The 23,735-nt window shown below is 36.3% G+C and overlaps 1 protein-coding gene across 1 annotated transcript in view; it reads left to right on the forward strand.

The window, feature by feature from the left end:
• Positions 1-23,735, forward strand: part of MACROD2 (mono-ADP ribosylhydrolase 2) — a gene marked incomplete at its 3' end in the record, with an annotated part of 1,984,281 nt that overhangs the window by 1,168,060 nt on the left and 792,486 nt on the right. Inside the window, 1 exon segment of the mRNA XM_079943661.1 lies at positions 11,436-11,557. Coding sequence (XP_079799787.1) covers positions 11,436-11,557 — 122 coding nt within the window.

Consider the following 23,735-nt stretch of genomic DNA (forward strand, 5'->3'; position numbering starts at 1 on the left):
CCCAGAGTGGAGTTACTTTGGATGAATTTTGACTCTTCCCTTTCTTTTCTCCCACCCACCTTGAAACCATCATCAAAATTGGCCAGAACCTTTAAGTTTCTTGAATTATCTGTGTCCTTTCTCATTCCTGCCAACCTGGTTTAATGTTAGCTGGTCTCCTTCCCTTTAGTAGCTTCCAACTCATTCTATGAAGAAGGAAGCATAAGGAAGGAAACCGTTGTCATGATTTCTCTTGGGAATGCGTGATCCTGAAGGATCTGTCTTTGCTTTATCCTGTGATGTCTGGTAGGATTCTTGTTTAAAAAGCTGTGCCTGCCGTTTTCTTCTCTACTAGAATCAACTGATCTGGTAGCAGTCATCTTAGACTTTCTTCCTTGAGTCCTAGTTACTAGGACTGGATATTTATATTTAGGGGATATCTGTATTAATTACTAGATCTGGACTAGTCTTAAGTAAGCAAGCTGCTTATTTAAGAAGAGCATCTCTATTCTCAAGCAGCTGGCGAGTAGAAATGATCTGATCACTGTCTCACAGAAATGGAAAGAGAAGTTAAGTTCTAAAGATTGAGAATCTTTATATCCTAAAGACAAAAATTGCATTCAGTTAAGATTACTCTTTTAAAATCCCTTAACTCATACAAAAGTTGAAACAGAGAAATACCATTTCTTAACAAGACCAGTACGTCTGGTTTTCCCTATAGAGTTGAAAGAGATCACTGTTTCTTCAAACTTGAGAACCAGATGAAGTAGTTAATGGTGCCAATTTTCCATTAGAAGTGGGAATATTTATTTTTAGTTACTAGATCTGCACAGAAAGAAGCTCTAGTGTAGCAATTCTCAAAGCGTGATTTAGGGATACCTCTTTCAGGGGATTTGTGAGGTCAATACCATGTTCATAATAATATTCAGAGATTATTTGCATTTTCACTTTCTTTCTCTCTTGAGTGTGCAGTGTAGTTTTCCAGAGGTTACATGACATGTGATGGCATCATTTTCCTGATAGTTAATAGTATATGTGCTTTTGTTTTCTTGTGTGATAGATATGACCCACCAAAACAAAAGCTCTCACAGGTCCTCAGTTATTTTTGAGTATAAAGAGGTTCCAAAACCAAAAAGTTTGAAAACAGCTTCTGTTTTGCACAAAGAGCCAATCATGTCTGAGAGGTAGGTGGGAATGCAGCCTGATCTCTTGGAGTCCAGCAATGTAAGTTCATGTTCATGCGAGAGCAAACACTCATTGTGGAAATGTTTAGTGAAATAGTCCTTATTATTTAAATATTTTGTCATTCTCACTTCTCCTAACCCCTTGTTCATATTGTTGAATTCGTATAAGTGAACTCATGAAAAATGCAACTTCATAGTATAGAAATTTCCATGTATTTTTTCTTTTAGAATCAATGTTAATCTCATTCTTAAAATGTTCTGTCCTTCTCAGTTGTCTTTTCTAAATAGAACTGTTCCTCTAGAAAATTAGATGTAGAGCCTTGTGTGGATGTTTATACCATGAAAGTGCAACCCAGAAGAGAGTACAGGTGTAAATGTATGGAGTAGCTGTAGTCCAGTGGAGTCTTATGAATGTACTGGTCTCAGGGAGAAATTAAACCTGGTTTATTTTGATGGAGAGGTGGGTTCATTATACCCAAATGTCACTTTTTAAAGAAACGCGAAAAGTGATCCCATTAATTTTTTGAGAAGACATGTAGAGAATCTGCAATTTTCCATTTTGTGATTTGAGAGCCAAAACCAATCTCTAGAACAAAGCCAATTTATTCTAAAATGAACCATGTGCAGACGAGGGAAGTGACACATTTTAAAAATGCATTTAATTATCTCTTGCAGAAAAAGGCAAAGGAGTCACTGCACACTTTTTTTTTTTTTTTTCTGTTGGAAGTCTTGGGAAAGAATCTTATAGCTTTTACTAAAAAGTGTGATGGTATTAGAATTGTGTGTGTGTGTGTGTGTGTGTGTGTGTGTGTGTGTGTGTGTTTAAATTGTAGTGCACTTATTAGGAAATCTTTGATCAGGCTTTGCTAAGTCTTTCTGTGAAGAAACAGATTCTTAGTTCTATAAAAATTTATGTTGAATGATCTGAACCAGTCAAACTACATTCCACTACTTGCTCAGTCTAGTCTGTCCATTTCACCTCATTGTTTCCTCTAATCCAGTTTATCATCTCTGATTAGATTGATTATATCAGGCCAACTTTTACTGAATCACTCACAGATTCACTAATTATCTATTAGGCAATTGTTCCCGTAGAGTTCTTGGCTTTGCCAGGAGACTCAGACATAGATTGGTCATGTTTTCTGCGGTGGAAGCGTAGTCTCCACATGAAGACAGGAAACACAGAATAACATCACAGAGTTAGAAGGAATCTCGATGCATACATAGTCATATTTGATTGCCTCTGATGACAGGAAATTCCCTGCCTCCTCAGGCAGAATGCTGTGTTATTGGAGAGCTCTGACTGATGGAATCTTCTTAGTTGTGTGTGCAGAAATGTTCATGTTAAAAGTCATGTAAATGGTCAAATGAAAGTGTTATTGGAGACCAGAAGAGGAGAACTGAGTTCAGTTTAGTTCATGTAGTGGGGTTCATGGATCATATCTTCAAGGAAGGTCACTTCTTTTTGAGTTTCATGGGATGGGAAGGATCTTGAGAGGCAAGGATGGAGGAAAGGATACAGGATAAGGCCTGTAGTCAGAAAAAACACAAGACCTGTTTGGTGTGAGTGAACAGAGCAATTACCTTATGTACCTGGCACTTAGTGGATTTATTTATTTAAAAAAGGAGAGAATGACTAAGTGAATGATTGCAAAAAAGCCTTTCTAGTCCATACTTGTGGTGGCAAGGGAGCTATAAAGGAAGGCTGTTGACAAACAAGCACACTGACCCCTCTGCACACTTCAGTCCCAGCCTAGATTCCACATTTGTAGAGTTACCCTGTGGAGGGGACTGACGTTCATTTATTTTTACTCACTACATAGAATTTTTAAAGCCTACTTTCCCCTTGTGTCTTCATAAAGTACTGGTTTTGCATCTCTCTGAAAAGGCTGCCAATTGCCATCCATCCCTTGAACCAGAACAAAGACCTTATTATTATTTTCCTTGAAAAAGTCATATTGTCTATCCGGACCTCCACCTCCTCTCACCCCTGCTATTGAAGTATTAAAAATGCCATGTATTTGACTCACTTCCTTCTAGGATGTGTTCTCTTTTGGTTCATTCTAAAATGATAGTGAAATGTTGGAATTTTGCAGAAAATTCAGCTTCCCACAGTCCCTCTGAGACCCCTCTCTGTTGGAAATAACACTATTGTAATGCAGATGCCCCCAATACCCTGTGGAATCTCCAAGATTCTATAAATGGCTGACCACAGGATATCCCTTTTATACAAATTTCAATCTATATTATTGCAAATAGACCCTTATGTGTAGGTGTCCAGTTGAAATAGGACACAGTCCCATCAATAGGACTGACCTAAAATAAACTTTTGGCAGAAGAGGTAGAGCTAGTAAAAAATTTAAAATGAGCTTTGCCCCTTCCTTCTTTCTTTTCTTTCCTTCTTTCTTTTTTTAATATGGAGGATAACATTTTGGTAGAAATTGCTCAAGTATTATTTTAAAACTTGACCCTCACAACTTAAGCTTAAAACTTCACAACTTTGAAGTCAATGAAACATGAAACATTGTCAGCACAAGATGCCCAAAACGTGGCAACACTGTCACATTTTAATGTAAAAATGGGATTCAAACCTCAAACTGAGCTGGGTGTACTCCTTCAAGCTTTGACAGTGCATTCAGGGTGCCTTTATCAGCTGTAAAATGCAAATGGTGTTTAGCTACTGTGTATTTAATCTTAGGCGTAGACATAGACGTAGACATTTTATTTAGGGAACCACAGCACCAAGGAGGCTAAGAGAGGTGAACTAGGGTGAACTAGAAGCCCTTTATAACCAAGAACACTGGAGGGAAATCTAACAGGCTCAACTCACAGACTCAAAGGAAAATCCACTAGAAAATAACATTGTTAAGTGCTGGCTTATCCCAAACTCATGCGCAAAGCTGTATGACTAGTCTTTCTGAACATGGAAAGAAATCAAACATGCAGCTGAAGAAATGTATGAGAGAATAATCCAAATTTAGAAACATGCTGCAGCTGAAATCCAATCTAACTGATGTCTGCTGTAGACTGAAAAGGAACATCTTATGGACAATTGATTGTTTCTTGAAATATAATAAAAACAAGCTCTGGAAATGTGTATCTGAAAACATTGCCCTAAATGGAGAAAAAAGACAGCATTTACTTTGTAATGCTATCAGGTGGTAATTCAATTTCCCGTTAACTGAACTTCAAGTATTCTGTTTCAAGCTGCAGATTGGTGGTGCTTATCATATAAATTGGCCAATAAGATTTGCAAATAATACTTTTAGTGCTTGGTTTTGTGGTTGTAGCTCTAGAAAAGAAAATCAATTTAATTCCATGCATTGGTTTTTCTCCTTAAAATTCATGCAATTTGAATATGATTGACAGGGCACAACATCATTATGCAGTCTGTTAGATGGCCCGATTATGCTTATGAATACAAGAGTGGAGTGAATGAAAGCAACGTGTAATTGATTCTACTCTTGGTCTGACTCTTCATTAACAGTTTGAATGTAGCACAGTTGCTTCTCAGATGGAAAACGATGAGAGCAACCTATATGTGTTCCCTCAGTTGTTTTAAAATTCATTATGCTAATATTTTTTCGCAGAATGTTTTTGCTGCATTTGTTTTATCACGCGGAAGTCCGATCGAATCTTAGTAAATGATTCTCCTGCTTTCAATATTTATTTGGCATTCCAATTGCACATTTTTCAATTTACACGTTTGGAAATGAAAGCATACTCCCTCCGGCACCCCTTTCAAAGACAACCTTCCATCCTACCCTCCTTTTCTACAGACTTCAGACTAATTTCCCAGGATAGAACGAGGTGGGGGGAGCACAAGGTGGTGGTTATAGCTTCAAAACAAAAGAGCTGATTTATAGGCTGATTGATTTCAGAAATAGATGAACAAAATCAGACTCGATTTGTCTTGCCACACTTTAGTCAGATAAAGTACAAAACGACCTGCCATCCCATTTTGCATACCTCTTCCAGGGCTTGCATTTGAGATGTTGATTAAATGTTTAGACCGCATTGCTGTTTTCTTGGCTTTCCTCAGTTGTGTAAGAAAGGGCTTCAAGTGCATGAAGGCTGCTCTTCATTTCTGGAATGTGGAGCTGGACAATTTAGGGAAACAACATTATTTTCATTGCTCACAGTGAGATACGATGCTGATTCTGTAACAGCCATCCCTGCCCTTTCCTTTGCCTACAGACTTTAAGACAGAAGAAACAACAAAGTTAGTGCTGGGCCAGGCAGTTCTGTCTAGGAGCTACAGTCATATTGTGATCTCCAAATTAGATTGTATTTACAATTGATAAGCATATTCATTTCATATTCAGTCTTTCTCTAGCTGTGATTTTTTAATTAAATCAGCAGCTGACTTATAAAGATAACAGGTCTGAGAACTTCATACTGGAAATAGATTTCTTTCTTCTGATGAGAACTCTTAAGATCTACTCTTTTAGCAACTTTTCAAATATACAATATAGTATTAGAAACTATAGTCACCATACAGTGCAGTATATTTCCAGGACTTATAACTGAAAGTTTGTACCTTTTGACCTCCTTCATCCATTCATGCATCCCCTCCTGCCCCTAGCCTCTGGCAACCGTCAATCTGTTCTCTGTATCTATGAGTTTGCTGGGTTTTTGTTTTTTTTTTTGGATTCTACATGTAAGTGAGATCATACAGTATTTGTCTTCCTCTCTCTGACTTATTTCACTTAGCATAATGCCCTCAAGTCCCATCCATCTTATCACAAGTGGCAGAATTTCCTTCACTTTTATGGCTGAATAATATTCCATTGTTTATATATATAAAACCCATTTTTTCTATCCATTCATCCATCAATGGACACTTAGGTTATATCCATATCTTGGCTGTTGTAAATAATGCTGCAGTGAACATGGGGGTGCAGATATCTATTTGAGATGTTTTTCTTTCCTTTGAATAAACACCCAGAAGTGTAATTGTTGGATCATATGGTAGTTCTATTTTTAATTTTTTGAAGAACCTCCATACTGTTTTCATGAATGACTGCATGGAAATAATCATATCAGTTTTTCCTATGATATCTTATTTATCTACCACAACACTTGGTATTTGATAAACATGCTAACCCCCCAAAAGCCCCAGGTGTCTGGGGAATCCTTCATTGTGCCCGTTTTAAAACATGTCCACAGATGCTTTGCTACTTCTCCCATCAAGAGGTGAAGTCTGCGTGATTCCACTTGAAATGGGTGGAATTTTGTGACAGTTGCAACCAGTCAGGGTACAGTGGTGGTAACACTGTGTCGCTCCCAAGGCTGGGATAGAAAGGATAACACAGCTTCCACCTCTGGCGCACTTGGTCTTGGAGCCCTGAGCTGTCATGTGAGCAAGCTGACTGTTCTGAGGCTTCCATAAGGAAACCCAAACTGGCCCCCATGGAAAGTCCCTGAGACCACAGGAAGAGGGAGAGATGTCTGGCGGGCCGGTCCTTAGCTGCTGGAACCCACACTATTCCACTGCCAGCCACTACCCAACTACAACCATATGAGAGGCTCCATGCCAGACCCCCTAGTTGAGCCATTTCAGAATTGTTGATCCAGAAAAGCCATAAAAAATAATAAAGCATTGTTGTCTTAAGTTATCATGTTTGGGGGTAATTTCTTGCACAGCAATAGCCAATCAGAATCTGCATGTATACAAAGTATGAGGCTAAAGTAATGGAATTCATGATAAGCATGACAAACTTTATATATACAAATGTATGCCATTTCGTTCAATAAGTAGCCACACAGAGACAATCATATTGTCTCTGTGATAGTGTGTCTCCCCACACTGATCTGTGACTTTGGGCATAATTCTTTCTCCTGTGGATCCACTGAGCAAGGGAAAATAGATTAAATTTTCTCTACTGTCCTTTTCATCTCTAAAAATTCTTGACCATTATACAAAATTCTTTGGTAACTGAGATACCTGAGAAATATGTTCCTGTCCTACATATTCACTGTAAGGTATCTAAGACTCAATTTGCATATTAAAATTATAGTAAAACTTTAAATATAGATATAAGCCATATAGGTAAAAAATGCCATTTTTCCTACCATTTAAACCCTGAAAATAATTGTTTTATATAAAGAGATTATTGAGAGTAGCAAAATAAAAGAAAAATATACCTAGTGGAGTTATTATTTTAAATCCCTTGAAATTATGTAAATATTTTTAAGTGTATTTTCTTATTTATAGTGATATAAGATCATCTTTAGAGAGCACATTAACAGTCTTTATATGTTGTAGGAATATGGTAGATGGAATTCAGGAACTTGGTTTAACCATATGATCTTTGTTTTAATACTTAATTTTTGTATAGGTAACACATTCACATAATTTGAACATCAAAAATATTAGTAAACAGTGAAGTATCTTCTTCCCATATTTGGCCCTATCCTTGTAGTTTTCATAGGTTAACCACTGCTGTTAATTACTTGTTTATCCTCCCAGAGATATTTTATACATATATTAAAACAAATATGCATTCTTTTCTACATCTGTGGAGGTATTTTTACACTAATGGTACCATGCTTAACATTTCTGCATCTCTTTTCTTCCCTCTCTCCTTCCCTCCCTCCCTCCCTCCCTCCCTCCCTCCCTTCCTTCCTTCCTTCCTTCCTTCCTTCCTTCCTTCCTTCCTTCTTCCCTCCCTCCCTCTCTCCCTCCTTTCCTTCCTTCCTTCCTTCTCTTTCTCTCTCTCTATTTCTTTGTTTCTTTCTTTTTCTTCCATAGTAATATATCCTGAATATCTTTCCATATTCATACATAAATACCTTCATTGTCCTTTTTCCAGAAGCATAATGTTTCATTGTATAAATGTACAATTATTTCACTAGTCCCCTACTGATGGACATTTAGGTTGTCTCCAAGCATATCATCCACAGAATATATTCCTAGAAATCGAATTATTATACCAAAAGGAGTCTACATGTGTAATTTGGAAAGATATGGTTAACCACTGTCTCTGGGAATGGTGCCAGTTTGCATTTCATTGTATAGGCATGTTGGAGAAAATTGAACCATGACTGATGTTCATTTGTCTGGAAAGTAGTGAATTAGACTACTCAGAAACTATAGCTTAATTCTTGATAGACATGTAGAAGAGGGATTGTATTTGAGAGCTGCAAAGAATCTTAGAGGCCATCTTATTCAACTCCTTTTAGGTTTTAAGACCAAAGCCCAAAGAGAAGAATGACTTGCCCAAGGTCAACAGCTGGTTAGTGACAGATCTGGGACTTCTGACAATTATAATCAGATCTTAGGGCTTACAGTCTGGTGCTCTTTCCACACCAGAGGAAAGGTAACTGCCACTCCTGCCTGTATGCTCAGGATGCCTGGGATGCCGCTGCTGCTGATAATTAGTATTTCTTGAGTGCCTGCCTGTACCAGGCATCAGATGAAACACTTCTATTTACATTATCTTATTTATACCATGGAATCCACAAATTCATGTGCAAGATAATTGCATAAATTGAATGCATGTATCTCGTGTATCTCACATGCATATGTCCACTCTGAAGATTGTATTGTGTTTAATAAAATGTAAATTAATACAAAGCATCATTGAGGTTTTAATAGCTGTTTTTCTCTAACTTGTTCTCAATCAGTGGATTTTGAAACTACTACTGTGAAAGGGTAGACCATAAGACTTTTGATATGAAAAAGAGGATCCTTATACTCAAAATGCTTGAGAGCCACTTAACAGTGTTTAAAGTCCTTTTAACTGCCCAGACATCATTCTGTACTCCATCTGTCTCCATTACAAGGTTAAATACTAATGATGCCACAAGCACAGAAGAGACCACAGAGATCATCTAAGCAGCTGATTCATTTTGTGGATAAGGAAACCAAGGCAGGGACCAATGAAAGGATGGCTTCATCTGGGTTACTCCACTAGTCAGGGCTGGAGCTGGAATCAGAAAACAGGCCTCCTGACTGAATTTTATAACAGGAAAAGGGGGAACTCCTTGGTGTGTCAGAGTCACCCATAAGTACTATAAACAATTAAAATAATGAAGAAAATTTCCTTTCGAGCCTTATAGGTTTGTGGATCTGAGAGGTTGTGATATTGGTCGATAATAACACTTGATCTTGGATGCTGTAAATTTAATGCAGAGCATAACCAACAGAGATCAATATTTTGATGTTGAGGATGCTCTTTTATTGGCTGTTTGTCCTCAGACTTAAATTAAATGGAGAAGTGAAGAAATGCAAGGAATAATTTTTCAAAAATTCCATGTAAGTTAGAGAAAGATGGCTAAGGGAGAAAGCAAAGGAAACATTTATTTATTGTCATTATTTCCAGCCTTTATGGACTTCTCTCTCTCTCTCTCTCTCTCTCTCTCTCTCTCTCTCTCTCTCTCTCTCTCTTCTTCCCATTAATGCCCCTAAGCCCTGTGTTCACTTGGCAAAAGTAGACACATCTTTATGACCTGGATAAGAGACATTTATTCTTGACCTTCTCCATCCACAAAATAAGGAAACCAAGGTGATATCCTGTTGCTCTTTTATATGGTATTTGATGGACAGAGGCACTGGGAATGTGGTTTAAGAAAACAAATAAAACAAAAGAAACAACAAACATAGATTTCACCTTCAACAATGGCAAGGGGGGGTGCCAAAATTGCCCTGGAATAACGGGGCACAGGTTAATTTGTGGAAACTTAGGCCCATGAAGGAATCTGCAAACCTTAGGTTTAGTCAAATGTATTTTGGAAACAGAGCGTTCTGTGTTCATCACGCCCCTCCCTTGTGGAGACTGACAATTCATTGTAGCATCCTAAGTGTCCAGAGGAACCCTACACTAAGGTAACTGATTGACTTAATCTCACCTGGTGATCCCCAAATTTAATTGACCTTTAAACCCATATCTTACTGAACCTGCTTTGGGACATCCTGTTGCAATTCTTGTCTGTTATTACAAAAACAATATTAGTGTGTGTGTGTGTCTGTGTGTCTGTTTGGTTTTGTTTTGTTTTTTGCTAAATACAACCTAATCTCCCTTTTTCCTCTTGTTCTATTAATATGTCGTAGCGGTTCTCACTTTAAAGCCAGGTTTGTCTGTGAAATAACATCTGCATAAACTCACTAATGAGGTTTCTGCCTATTTTGATCACAAGATATCATCTTCAACATTATCTGACAAGGGTTTAAATACTGTTTTAAGTCATTAAAAGTTGAAATCAACATTTGGGGATTTTCTCAACATTAAATAATACTCTCGACATTTAGCAGACAATTAATAAAGATCTTTCTCTTAGTGATTTATTTTCTGCTATTTAAATTTCATATGCAATTTAAAACTATTCCATAGTTGCATTTTGGTAAAGCGTTCTTATCCTCTTGTTACTGTTTTTGAAATTAAGTGATACTGATTAGCCAAAGCAAGTCATTTATTTTCATTATAATATTCTAATGACTGAATTTCTTTTTTGATCAAAGTTGATTAGTTATTGTTATTCACATCATTTAAATAAGTTTATAATCCAGATTAACAGATAAGACTGAGAAGCAGGAGTTACAAGGCATTTTCAAGTAATTTGGATTAAAATTTAGTCTATTTCTTACAACCTTTATTGACTTAGAACAAACATATGGACACCAAGAGGGGAAAGGGGTCATGGTGGTGGTGTGATGAATTGGGAGATTGGGATTGACATGTGTACACTAATATGTATAAAATAGATTACTAATAAGAACCTGCTGTACTAAAAAATAAATTAAATTAAAAAATAACCCTTTTAGTGTTATTACTGATTATTATAAATTCTTTTGACATATTTCCAGAAACTTGCCCTTCTTTATTGTGTACAATGCCTGATACTATTGTCTTATTTATAAGTAAGGTGATGTGTAAGATTGGTACTTCCTTCCCATGTCAATTCAGAATGTTCATTTTGTAGGCAACTATTTCTCAGTTTATTTCCCACTGAGGATTTGTCTTCTGCCAGCGTGCCAATTATTCACACCTTATATTATAATCTGTTATGCTTGGATCTGACCAGTAGCGATGGAAAAATTTACCGGTAGGGGATTCCTTTTCACAATTATCACCTTCCTGGAAATTTGCCTACTTTAAAAAGCTGTGCTATCTAAAATCTTTTGCCAGAGAAGCATTTGCATCATCAGTATTTCTTAGCCTGCTTGTCTCCAAGCTCCAACACAAATACCTAAAATAAATAAAGCACCAATTATGTGAAAAGTGAAAAATATCTTGCTTATCCTATTTTTCCTTCCTTTTGTATTTACAGATGTTATCCATACCGTAGGACCAATAGCCAGAGGCCATATTAATGGTTCCCACAAGGAAGACCTTGCAAATTGCTATAAATCATCTCTGAAACTGGTGAAAGAAAATAACATCCGATCAGTTGTAAGTACTTTTATGCTTCTTGTTTCTTATTCTTTTTCAGCCTTTTTATACTGGAAAATCAATCTTGTCCAAAATGAGGGTAGGATATCATTTCTATAATTCTAAAAGCTAAGTTTAACGACCTTAGTATGTGATGTAGTCTGTCGGTTATCGTGACTCCACTCATTTGTATACCCTAAATATTTGCCTAATTGTTTTAGAATTTAAAAGTATAGAGTCCCAGAACTGGAACCATCACATCTAATTTATTTTCTCCTTGTTGCCCTTATCTTTTGAAGAAAATGTTTGTGAGTGTGTGTGTGTGTGTGTGTGTGTGTGTGTGTGTGTTTTAACTTGAAAGATGTTATTCTTTTAGATTGATTTTGGTCTTCCTAAACTAATACTCTGTAGTTGGGTATGCCACATCCCTTCTTAGTTCTATCAATTTAGATGGGAGAGTTCAGAAAATGTGGATCTAATCTATTTCCTTAGCAGTAGGCTGAGATGAAAGGGGGTCTCCTCTAGCTGGATTTGGAGATATTTATTCACCTGCTTTTCTTTTGCAACATGCCCTACATTTATTACATCTCAATTACACCAGTAAAATAAAACTATGAGAAAAATGAGAGTGTAAATACCCAATCGTAAGTTAATTTGGGCAGAATCCCTTGGGTTTTTCAGATAGATGTTAACCTTGCCGAAATCATGGAACAGGAAGATAGTTAAACACTTGACTTCTCAGCAGGCTGAATGGATCAGCATTGCTTGCGAGTTCACAGAAGTGGTGGTTTTATTATTTGCATGAAGGAGCATCGAGAGTCAGACACATTTAGATAACCCTGGATGGTTGCTGTACTTTTCATGCATGATTATAATTATGAAGTGCCTTTTCCAATGTGAGTTTGCTTAAAATAAGACAACTTTTTTTCAAGCCAATTATACCGCCTTTTACATCTTTGCCTACTTGTTAACAGAGCTAGATATTTCATCTCACTCTCTGATTTTTAAAAATTTTCTCTTTGCAAATGAATCAATAAGTTAGACACTATTTTGTCTTAGAGGAGAAAGCTGAAGTTCAAAGAGGGAGCAAAGTAAGCTACTAAACCAGTTGACTCATTTTGTTCTCTAAAGGAAAATAACAAAAATCAAAACAGGTGTGCACTTTCTGGGAGTAATTAAAATTTTGTCAATATAGCTTATTGATTAAAAGAGGCAAATGGGGCTGAAGTGCTAAGAAAGATGGATATGTATAGAAGTTTCCAACTTGGGAAATATGGACCTTGCGACGTGAAGAGAATATGCTAACAAATTCACTGGCATCTCTAATGATTTTCTTGAAGTCAGTAAAAAGTAAGAAGAGACTAGCCCATTAGAAACAGTGTAAAAACATCACCCATCCTTTTAACGGAAAAAATAAACATCCCTAACTATGATGACCTTAAAATAATCATATCTGCTGTTACTGTACTTGCTACCATGAGGTAAAGAGTGGAAGAATTATCGACTAAGTTAAATTAACTTTTATCAGATGCCCTACAATGTGATACTCTAGTCATCCTGAGATTGGAATTAGGTCTATTCTATGTTACCATGTTTGATGATGATTTTGAGGGGTTAATTACATGTGACTTGGATAAAATTAGCACGTGGTGGCACTAAACTGAAGTCATTGCAATATTAGTAAATAAAAATGGAGATGGAAAATATCTGCAAAATATGAAGGAAAATGTCCAGCTAAATTAATCACCGTGTTCTTACATGGTTGACTGGAGTTGCCATCGAATATCTTGTCTCATATTCTTTAAAAAAATCTGCCTTCCTTGCTGCTTCTTTTCTTTTTTTTATCGAACAATATTGATTTACAGTGTTGTATTGAATATAGTTCCCTGTGCTATACAGTAGGACCTTGTTGTTTATCTTGTTTATATACAGTGGTGTATATCTGCTAATACCAAGCTCCTAATTTATCCTGCCCCTTTGGTAACCATAAGTTTGTTTTCTGTGTCTGCGAGTCTGTTTCTGTTTTATAAATAAGTTCATTTGTATCATTTCTTTTATACTCCACATATAAGTGATATCATATGGTATTTGTCTTTCTCTGTCTGACTTGCTTCACTTAGTATGATAATCTCTAGGTCCATCCATGTTGCTGCAAATGGCATCATTTCATTCTTTTTATGGCTTTCCATTTTGTATATGTACCACATCTTCTTTATCCATTCATCTGTTGATGGACATTTAGGTTGCTTCCATGTTTTGGCTATTGTAAATAGTGCTGCTATGAACACTGGGGTGTGTGTATATTTTCAAATTATAGTTTTCTCCAGCTATATGTCCAGGAGTGGGACTGTTGGATCATATGGTGATTCTATTTTTAAAGGAAGCTTCATGCTGTTCCCCATGGTGGCTGCCTTTCTTTCATTTCTTGCAGGAGGAAATGGGGTTTTCTACTTTATATGGAATGGAATGTCATGTTCTTGACCAACATTAAAAAAAAGAATGATGCTAATGTCATCAAATCCTTGTCATATGGGGGGAAATGGAAAATTCTTAGAAATGTTATCATGACTGGATACATCTTTTATTGTACAGGCTTCCCACTTTATAGACATTACTATAGATGGGGAGAGATGTCTGATATCAAAATCCTGGTTAGTAAGATGGAAAATAAAGTTAACTTGAGCTCATTTATATGCACGTCAAAGAAAATTTCTCATAAACCCTTTTATCAGATCAGCTTAGTGTGACCATGGAAAAGTCATGTCAGTATTTTGTAGCCTCAGTTTCCATATACAAAGAATCAGTAAATTATTACTGTCTAAATCATGAGGCTATTATGAGGATCAGTTGAAATAATGGATGTAAAATAACTGGAAAATGTATTCTCTATAAAAGTATTTGATAATATTACTTCAAGTGTAAGATATTTTCACAGTTTATGATTTGGCAAATTTAGGAGATTGAGGTCGTTCTTGCTTTGATATTCTGAAACCCAGACCTCTAGACATTATCATATCATTTCTTGATGTTTTCATACAGAAATAAATTATCATGAAGTACCCAGTTAGTATATTTGTAAAGGAAGATCTCAATTTTTTCTTCCTCCTATGTAGGGAAAAATCTCATTCTTCCCCAGTGTGTGTTCCTTCCCTGTGAGTCTCCTTTACTACTCACACAGAACAGTTCACTCATGACGTTTCTGGTCACCAAATGTGTGGAGGTTTCTTCCCACACGAAGCAATTCTCTGCAACCCCACCTAGGTGTCCTATAATTTAACTCAGTTCTGACACTGTGTACCTGGAGATAGTGTCAGACCCCATAGATTCAGGACTCAGTCCCACAAGACTGCCACCCCTCCCCCGCCCTTCACACACACCATTAAGATGCCAGTTGCAAGCTCAGGTTGTCACCTATGCTTCTGACCTACTAGCTATAGATTGGAAGGTCCAACGACCCTCTGCTTGGGTTCAGTTAACTTGCTAGAGCAGGTCACAGAACTCAGGGAAACACTTACATACATGTACCAGTTTATCAAAGGTGTGATAAAGGATTCAGATGAACAGCCAGATGAAGGGATACATAGGACGAGGTCTGAGTGGGTCCGGAGCACAGGAGCTTCTGTCCCCATGCAGTTGGGGTGGATTTTTATCCTCCTACATCCCCTGGTGTGGATGTGTGCACCCACTGGAAGCTCTCCCAACCCCAAACTATTGAGGTATTACGGAGACTTACTCACATAGGCATGATCAATCATTAACTCCATTTCCAGCCCCTCTCCCTTGTCTGGAGGATGAGGGATGGGAATGAAAATTCCAAGCTTCTAATCATGTCTCAAGTCATCCAGAAGCCCACTCAGAGTCAATTCATTAGGACAAAAGATTCTTCTAGTGCTCTAATCACTTAGAAATTTACAAGAGTTTTAGGAGCCCTGTGTCAGGCATGGGATCAAAGACAAATACTAAAACAAAAGATGCTCCCATGTTCTTATCACTTCAGAAATTACAAAGGTTTCAGGAGCTCTGTGCCAGTAACTAGGGACAGAAACCATCATATATTTTCTATTATCTCATACTACTGTGTTTATTTAGGCAGTTAAAACTATTAATGTTGCTAATAATTATTAAAATCATCTTATTCATAATCATTAATAATATCATTGTTAATATTACCAACTCGTGTGTATTGACAGCACAGAACATGCCACAAACCCTTATTGCTCAGTAGATGCACTGAATTGAATTAAATTATACTAATCTTGTCACCACATGCAGCTGTCTTAAATTTGTAGTCTAATTTTTAACTTAAAAAAATACTCTTACGTTATCATGGTTTCTTCCACTATGTGTTGTTTTACAATAAAGCTACAAAAATAAATAAGGAGTAACTAGCTAAGTAACTAGTAACTAGCAGATGTGTAACAAAGTGGCTATAAGGCAGTGTGGTAAATGCCATAAAGGGAATGTATTACTCTACTGGTCTGGATCAGCTAGGCTGTGCTACACCTACAAATAACCTCAAAATCTTAGTGGTCTGCATTCAGAGACCCTGGCGAATTAGGCATCGCATTGTCTCTGGGCTCTGCTATTTGGAGCTGACAACTTCCTCAGCCATGGAACTTTGCAAAATCATTCATAAACCTTTTACTGTCTCAGATTAGAAGTGACACACGTAATTTCCGCTTCCATTTAATTGGCCAGAACTATTCACATAGTCCTGCCTACCTGCAAGTGGGCCAGGGAAATGTCTGTGAATAAGAGAAATATTTGATGGCAACACTTTTCTGCCAAAATGAAGCCAAAGGCTTTGGTGTCACAGCAGAGGGGTCAGAGATGTCTGCTTTACTCTAATTTCTCTGAAGGAATATATTCTTCAAAATTTTGCTGGCGGTAAACCAAATAATATGATCGTATATTTATTTAATAAATAATAAGACCTACTGTGTTCCAAGACATTTTTAGATATCTCCTAAGACCTAGAGGATATAATGTTTACCTTCAAGTATATAATTTGTCTCAATCACCTGACCATCCAGACAAATAAATAGACCAGATGGTCATGTCCATTGTATGATTTGAGAGTACTCTCTTGTTCTGTCATCACTTTTAAATATCTTCCCATGGAAGCCTGAAATTCTGTAATTAATGAGTAATTTATGATGGTCAGGAATTGTTCTTTCTCTGCAATTTTCCTTTAAAATGCAAATACTCAGGAGATCAGCAGATGATGAATTTCCTAATACCTTAATTTGAAGAAATTTATCAAATTACTTTTCACTTTGGCAGGATAAATGAGAGGACAATAAAAGTACCAAGCACCTCTGCCTGGGGGAGAATTGGAAGGGAGGTTGGGAGAAACAGGAAACAAAGTGGGGTACAAAGAAATTTCACTGACCTTCTAGTTGTGCTAAAAGGAGATACTTTTTAAATAGAGAAGAAGGAAAAGCAAGTCACATAATTATCTAGGAATAAGGTAATTATTTGGTTACTGGATGTGACATTTGTGGATACAACATTTTGCTATGAAAAAAATATTATTCCTTTTATTAATTTAGAAAAAAAATATCTCCTTAAATTTTTCTCCTTTATCCATTCTTTTTGGTAACTTTTAAAAATATGTACCCACATGTTTGCTTTAGGTTGTAAAAGAATAAAAAGAAATTAATAAATCTAATGGTTCATTTTACAGTGGCAGCTCTCTTCTATGAATTATTAATTAGAACAGCTTTATTAATACCAAGGATGTTTAAATTTAGGGTTTTAATCATGCAATCTTACCATAGAGAGTTTCAGGTGAAAAATCTGACCAATCTTTCATGAGTCCTAGATGTGGTTTGTGCAAGTACCTTATTCCGTCCAACTTACTTCAAACATTGATTCAGTTATTTTCCTCCAACCATGAGTTCCCCTTGGGCAAAATTCAAATGTATGCAAATTTACTTTGGTATACATTCTTGACAACCTTGAGAATGTTGATTCCAGTGTAAGCAAAAAGCGTAAGTCACCATGTAGGGGATAACTAGAAATAGAATGAACTGGAAATGGGCATAGGGAAAAAAATGAAAGAAAAGTCAAGGAGGGTGCAGATTTTCTCAGTAAAACATTGGAAAAGATAAAGGTAGATGTCAAAAAATAGATCCAGGTCTTAGAACCACAGTATTCTAATGCATGTAACTTGAGAAATGAATAATCAGTTGCTCATGAAGTCAAGCAACTGAATGATTTTGATTTCTAGGACAATGTTATGTCCTAAGAAAACGAAAAGGGTGTTGTGGCACTGGAGGAGGACTGAACATATACAGAATATCCTTTTGAATGTATATTAGCTAAAATATGCAAATGGAAATTGTTTATATTGGTGAAACCTCAGGGGCAGAGGTAGGGTTGAAGACAGGAAGGAAAAATTTTATGGAGAAAGGGCTGGTAAATAGAGGTTAATAATACTGTATCCATTATCACTAGATGCTGATGTAGAGTTATTAAAATAGCATAGGTATTATCTTATATGTCATGCTGCTTTTATCGTTTTCTGTTTAAGTGAACATAGAAATATATTATAAGGATTTTTATATTATTATTGACCTCTATTTCTCTTTTTTTTTTTTTTTTTTTTACAATATGATTTAAAATTTCTCAATGTCAAATTCTTTTACCACCAGGTTCAATTTTAGGAACTAATCCATGCTGTTCAAAGTGATCTCTTCTCTCAGCATCAGTTAAAAGGCATAAATTCATGTTTGTCAGTGATATTAGGTATTCAAGAAAACTCCTTTTAACTGACAAAATATAGTGTACCCAGTTTGACATTCTTTGAGTGAAAACATGCAATAAAAAATAGATGTTTTTTTATTAAAATGATTAGGTTGTGAAAATAAACCAGATTTCATGTAGGTTAAAAAATGATTTTCCCACGAAGTATAAGTAATAATTGATATATGAATTTGGTAGTTTTCTGTGATTATGGGCAGACCAAAAGATAGTTGTTTGTTTGAATGGTGTATACCACTGTGGTTTCCATATGAGTGTGATGCTAAGTGATTTATCGACTGAAAACAATTGTAAATCTTCACTGGTAGAAAACATCCAATGCCCATAGAGATGCCTCAAAGCTAGATGATGTTCCCTCCATGAGTCATAAGTTTTGAGAAGTAATACTTTCCAATGGAAGAGATGCTGGACCTACTGTACCTCTAGGCACTGTGGCAGTAAGCAAGTTTGGAATTCTGCATTTAATTGTTTCACTGTGGTGTAGGTTTTCATTTTAAGACATAGTCAAGTGAATCTTATTTTCTTATACAAGTTCCCTTCTGAGAGGGTTGCCATGGCAATGAGTTCTCAGCCTCAAATTCTTAAATGCTGGTTTTATTTCATTATCTGAGTTTCCATTACAGGCCACATCAATCAATGCAATCCTTTCTACAAGAAGACTTCTGCAGCCTTAAAAAGCTGACCCTTTAATTTGTTACCTCTTCTCCTCCGACTAACTTGATATCACAGTTGTTTTTTTTTTTTTTGTAGTCAATGTGTATATCATTTTATTTTATTTTATTTATTTTTTTGACATTGTTTGAGATTTTATTTTAATCTGAAGACAAACTGAAGTCATATGTTCAGCACTTTAAAATGGGATTAAATAATATAATTTTGTTATACCATGTAGCTTCCATGCAAAATAGTGTATCTGTCCCCATGTGTGTGTATATATATATGTGTGTGTGTGTGTGTGTGTGTGTTTTTGTGTCTATATTTATTTATATCTGTATCTATCTATATCTATCTATCTATCTATCTATCTATATCTATATCTATCTATCTATCTATCTATCTATATATATATATATATATATCCTACTGGTTCTATTTCCCTGGTAGAACTCTAACCAGTACAGATTTTGGTATCCTTATATCTTTTTTCTTTGTTTGTTTTCACATGTTTATTGGAAACTTGGTGTGTTAGTTTCTGCTTTATAACAAAGTGAATCAGTTATACATATACATATGTTCCCATATCTCTTCCCTCTTGCATCTCCCTCCCTCCCACCATCGCGATCCCACCCCTCTAGGTGGTCACAAACCACCTAGCTGATCTCCCTGTGCTATGCGGCTGCTTCCCACTAGCTATCAATTTTACGTTTGGTAGTATATATATGTCCATGCCACTCTCTCACTTTGTCACAGCTTACCCTTCCCCCTCCCCATTTCCTCAAGTCCATGCTCTAGTAGGTCTGTGTCTTTATTCCCGTCTTACCCCTAGGTACTTCATGACCTTTTTTTTTTTTTTCTTAGATTCCAAATATATGTGTTATCATATGGTATTTGTTTTTTCTCTTTCTGACTTACTTCACTCTGTATGACAGACTCTACAAATAACTCAATTTCGTTTCTTTTTATGGCTGAGTAATATTCCATTGTATATATGTGCCACATCTTCTTTATACATTCATCTGTTGATGGACACTTAGGTTGTTCCATGCCCTGGCTATTGTAAATAGAGCTACAATGAACATTTTGGTACATGACTATTTTTGAATTATGGTTTGCTCAGTGTATATGCCCAGTAGTGGGATTGCTGGGTCATATGGTAGTTCTATTTTTAGTTTTTTAAGGAATCTCCATAATGTTCTCCATGGTGGCTGTATCAATTTACATTCTCACCAACATTGCAAGAGTGTTCCCTTTTCTCCACACCCTCTCCAGCATTTATTGTTTCTAGATTTTTTGATGATGACCATTCTGACCGGTGTGAGATGATATCTCATTGTAGTTTTGATTTGCATTTCTCTAGTGATTAATGATGTTGAGCATTCTTTATGTGTTTGTTGGCAATCTGTATATCTTCTTTGGAGAAATGTCTATTTAGGTGTTCTGCCCATTTTTGGATTGGGTTGTTTGTTTTCTTGATATTGAGCTGCATGAGCTGCTTGTAAATTTTGGAGATTAATCCTTTGTCAGTTGCTTCATTTGCAAATATTTTCTCCTATTCTGAGGGTTGTTTTTTGGTCTTTTTATAGTTTCCTTTGCTGTGCAAAAGCTTTTAAGTTTCATTAGGTCAAATTTGTTTATTTTTGGTTTTATTTCCATTTCTTTAGGAGGTGGGCCAAAAAAGATTGTGCTGTGATTTATGTCATAGAGTGTTCTGCCTATGTTTTCCTCTAAGAGTTTGAGAGTGTCTGGCCTTACATTTAGGTCTTTAATCCATTTTGAATTTATTTTTGTGTACAGTGTTAGGGAGTGTTCTAATTTCATACTTTTTTTTTTTTTTTTTTTTTTTTTTTTGCTGTACACGGGCTTCTTACTGTTGTGGCCTCTCCTGTTGCAGAGCACAGGCTCCGGACGCGCAGGCTCAGCAGCCATGGCTCACGGGCCTAGCCACTCTGCAGCATGTGGGATCTTCCCAGACTCGGGAACGAACCCGTGTCCCCTGCATTGGCAGGCAGACTCTCAACCACTGCGCCACCAGGAAAGCCCTAATTTCATACTTTTACATGTACCTTTCCAGTTTTCCCAGCATCACTTATTGAAGAGGCTGTCTTTTCTCCACTGTATATTCTTGCCTCCTTTATCAAAGATAAGGTGACCATATGTGCATAGGTTTATCTCTGGGCTTTCTATCTTGTTCCATTGATCTATATTTCTGTTTTTGTGCCAGTACCATACTGTCTTGATTACTGTAGCTTTGTAGTATAGTCTGAAGTCAGGGAGCCTGATTCCTCCAGCTTCGTTTTTCTTTCTCAAGATTGCTTTGGTTATTCGGGGTCTTTTGTGTTTCCATACAAATTGTGAAATTTTTTGTTCTAGTTCTGTGAAAAATGCCAGTGGTAGTTTGATAGGGATTGCATTGAATCTGTGGATTGCTTTGGGTAGTAGAGTCATTTTCACAATGTTGATTCTTCCAATCCAAGAACATGGTATATCTCTCCACCTATTTGTATCATCTTTAATTTCTTTCATCAGTGTCCTATAATTTTCTGCATACAGGTCTTTTGTCTTCTTAGGTAGGTTTATTCCTACATATTTTATTCTTTTTGTTGCAGTAGTAAATGGGAGTGTTTTCTTAATTTCACTTTCAGATTTTTCATCATTAGTGTATAAGAATGCACGAGATTTCTGTGCATTAATTTTGTATCCTGCTACCTTACCAAATTCATTGATTAGCTCTAGTAGTTTTCTGGTAGCATCTTTAGGATTCTCTATGTAGAGTATCATGTCATCTGCAAACAGTGACAGCGTTACTTCTTCTTTTCCGATTTGGATTCCTTTCATTTCTTTTTCTTCTCTGATTGCTGTGGCTAAAACGTCCAAAACTATGTTGGATAAGAGTGGTGAGAGTGGGCAACCTTGTCTTGTTCCTGATTTTACTGGAAATGGTTTTAGTTTTTCACCATTGAGGACGATGTTGGCTGTGGGTTTGTCATATATGGCCCTTATTATGTTGAGGAACGTTCTCTCTGTGCCTACATTTTGCAGGGTTTTATCATAAACGGGTGTTGAAATTTGTCAAAAGCTTTCTCTGCATCTATTGAGATGATCATATGGTTTTTCTCCTTCAATTTGTTAATATGGTGTATCACGTTGATTTTTTGCTTATATTGAAGAATCCTTGCATTCCTGGAATAAACTCCACTTGATCATGGTGTATGATCCTTTTAATGTGCTGTTGGATTCTGTTTGCTAGTATTTTGTTGAGGATTCTTGCATCTTTGTTCATCAGTGATACTGGCCTGTAGTTTTCTTTCTTTGTGACATCTTTGTCTGGTTTTGGTATCAGGGTGATGGTGGCTTCGTAGAATGAATTTGGGAGTGTTCCTCCCTCTGCTATATTTTGGAAGAGTTTGAGAAGGATAGGTGTAAGCTCTTCTCTAAATGTTTGATAGAATTCACCTGTGAAGCCATCTGGTCATGGGCTTTTGTTTGTTGGAAGATTTTTAATCACAGTTTCAATTTCAGTGCTTGTGATTGGTCTGTACATATTTTCTATTTCTTCTGGATTCAGTCTTGGCAGGTTGTGCATTTCTAAGAATTTGTCCATTTCTTCCAGATTGTCCATTTTATTGGCATAGAGTTCCTTGTAGTAACCTCTCATGATCTTTTTTATTTCTGCAGTGTCAGTTGTTACTTCTCCTTTTTCATTTCTAATTCTATTGATTTGAGTCTTCTCCCTTTTTTTCTTGATGAGACTGGCTAATGGTTTATCTATTTTGTTTATCTTCTCAAAGAAACAGCTTTTAGTTTTATTGATCTTTGCTATCATTTCCTTCATTTCTTTTTCATTTATTTCTGATCTGATGTTTATGATTTCTTTCCTTCTGCTAACTTTGGGGTTTTCTTGTTCTTCTTTCTCTAATTGCTTTAGATGCAAAGTTAGGTTGTTTATTTGAGATGTTTCTTGTTTCTTAAGGTAGGATTGTATTGCTATAAACTTCCCTTTTAGAACTGCTTTTGCTGCATCCCATAGGTTTTGGGTCATCGTGTCTCCATTGTCATTTGTTTCTAGGTATTTTTTGACTTTCTCTTTGATTTCTTCAGTGATCACTTTGTTAGTAAGTAGTATACTTTTTAGCCTCCATGTGTTTGTATTTTTCACAGATCTTTTCCTGTAATTGAGATTTAGTCTCATAGCGTTGTGGTCGGAAAAGATACTTGATACAATTTCAATTTTCTTAAATTTACCAAGGCTTGATTTGGGACCCAGGATATGATCTATCCTGGAGAATGTTTCATGAGCACTTGAGAAAAACGTGTATTCTGTTGTTTTTGGATGGAATGTCCTATAAATATCAATTAAGTCCATCTTGTTTAATGTATCATTTAAAGCTTGTGTTTCCTTACTTATTTTCATTTTGGATGATCTGTACATTGGTGAAAGTGGGGTGTTAAAGGCCCCTAATATGATTGTGTTACTGTCGATTTCCCCTTTTATGGCTGTTAGTATTTGCCTTATGTATTGAGGTGCTCCTATGTTGGGTGCATAAATATTTACAATTGTTATATCTTCTTGGATCGATCCCTTGATCTTTATGTCGTGTCCTTTTTTGTCTCTTGTAATAGTCTTTATTTTAAAGTCTATTTTGTCTGATATGAGAATTGCTACTCCAGCTTTCTTTTGATTTCCATTTGCATGGAATATCTTTTTCCATCCCCTCACTTTCAGTCTGTATGTGTCCCTAGGTCTGAAGTGGGTCTCTTGTATATAGCATATATA

This window comes from Stenella coeruleoalba (assembly GCF_951394435.1).
Source record: "Stenella coeruleoalba genome assembly, chromosome: 15".
Lineage (NCBI taxonomy): Eukaryota > Metazoa > Chordata > Mammalia > Artiodactyla > Delphinidae > Stenella > Stenella coeruleoalba.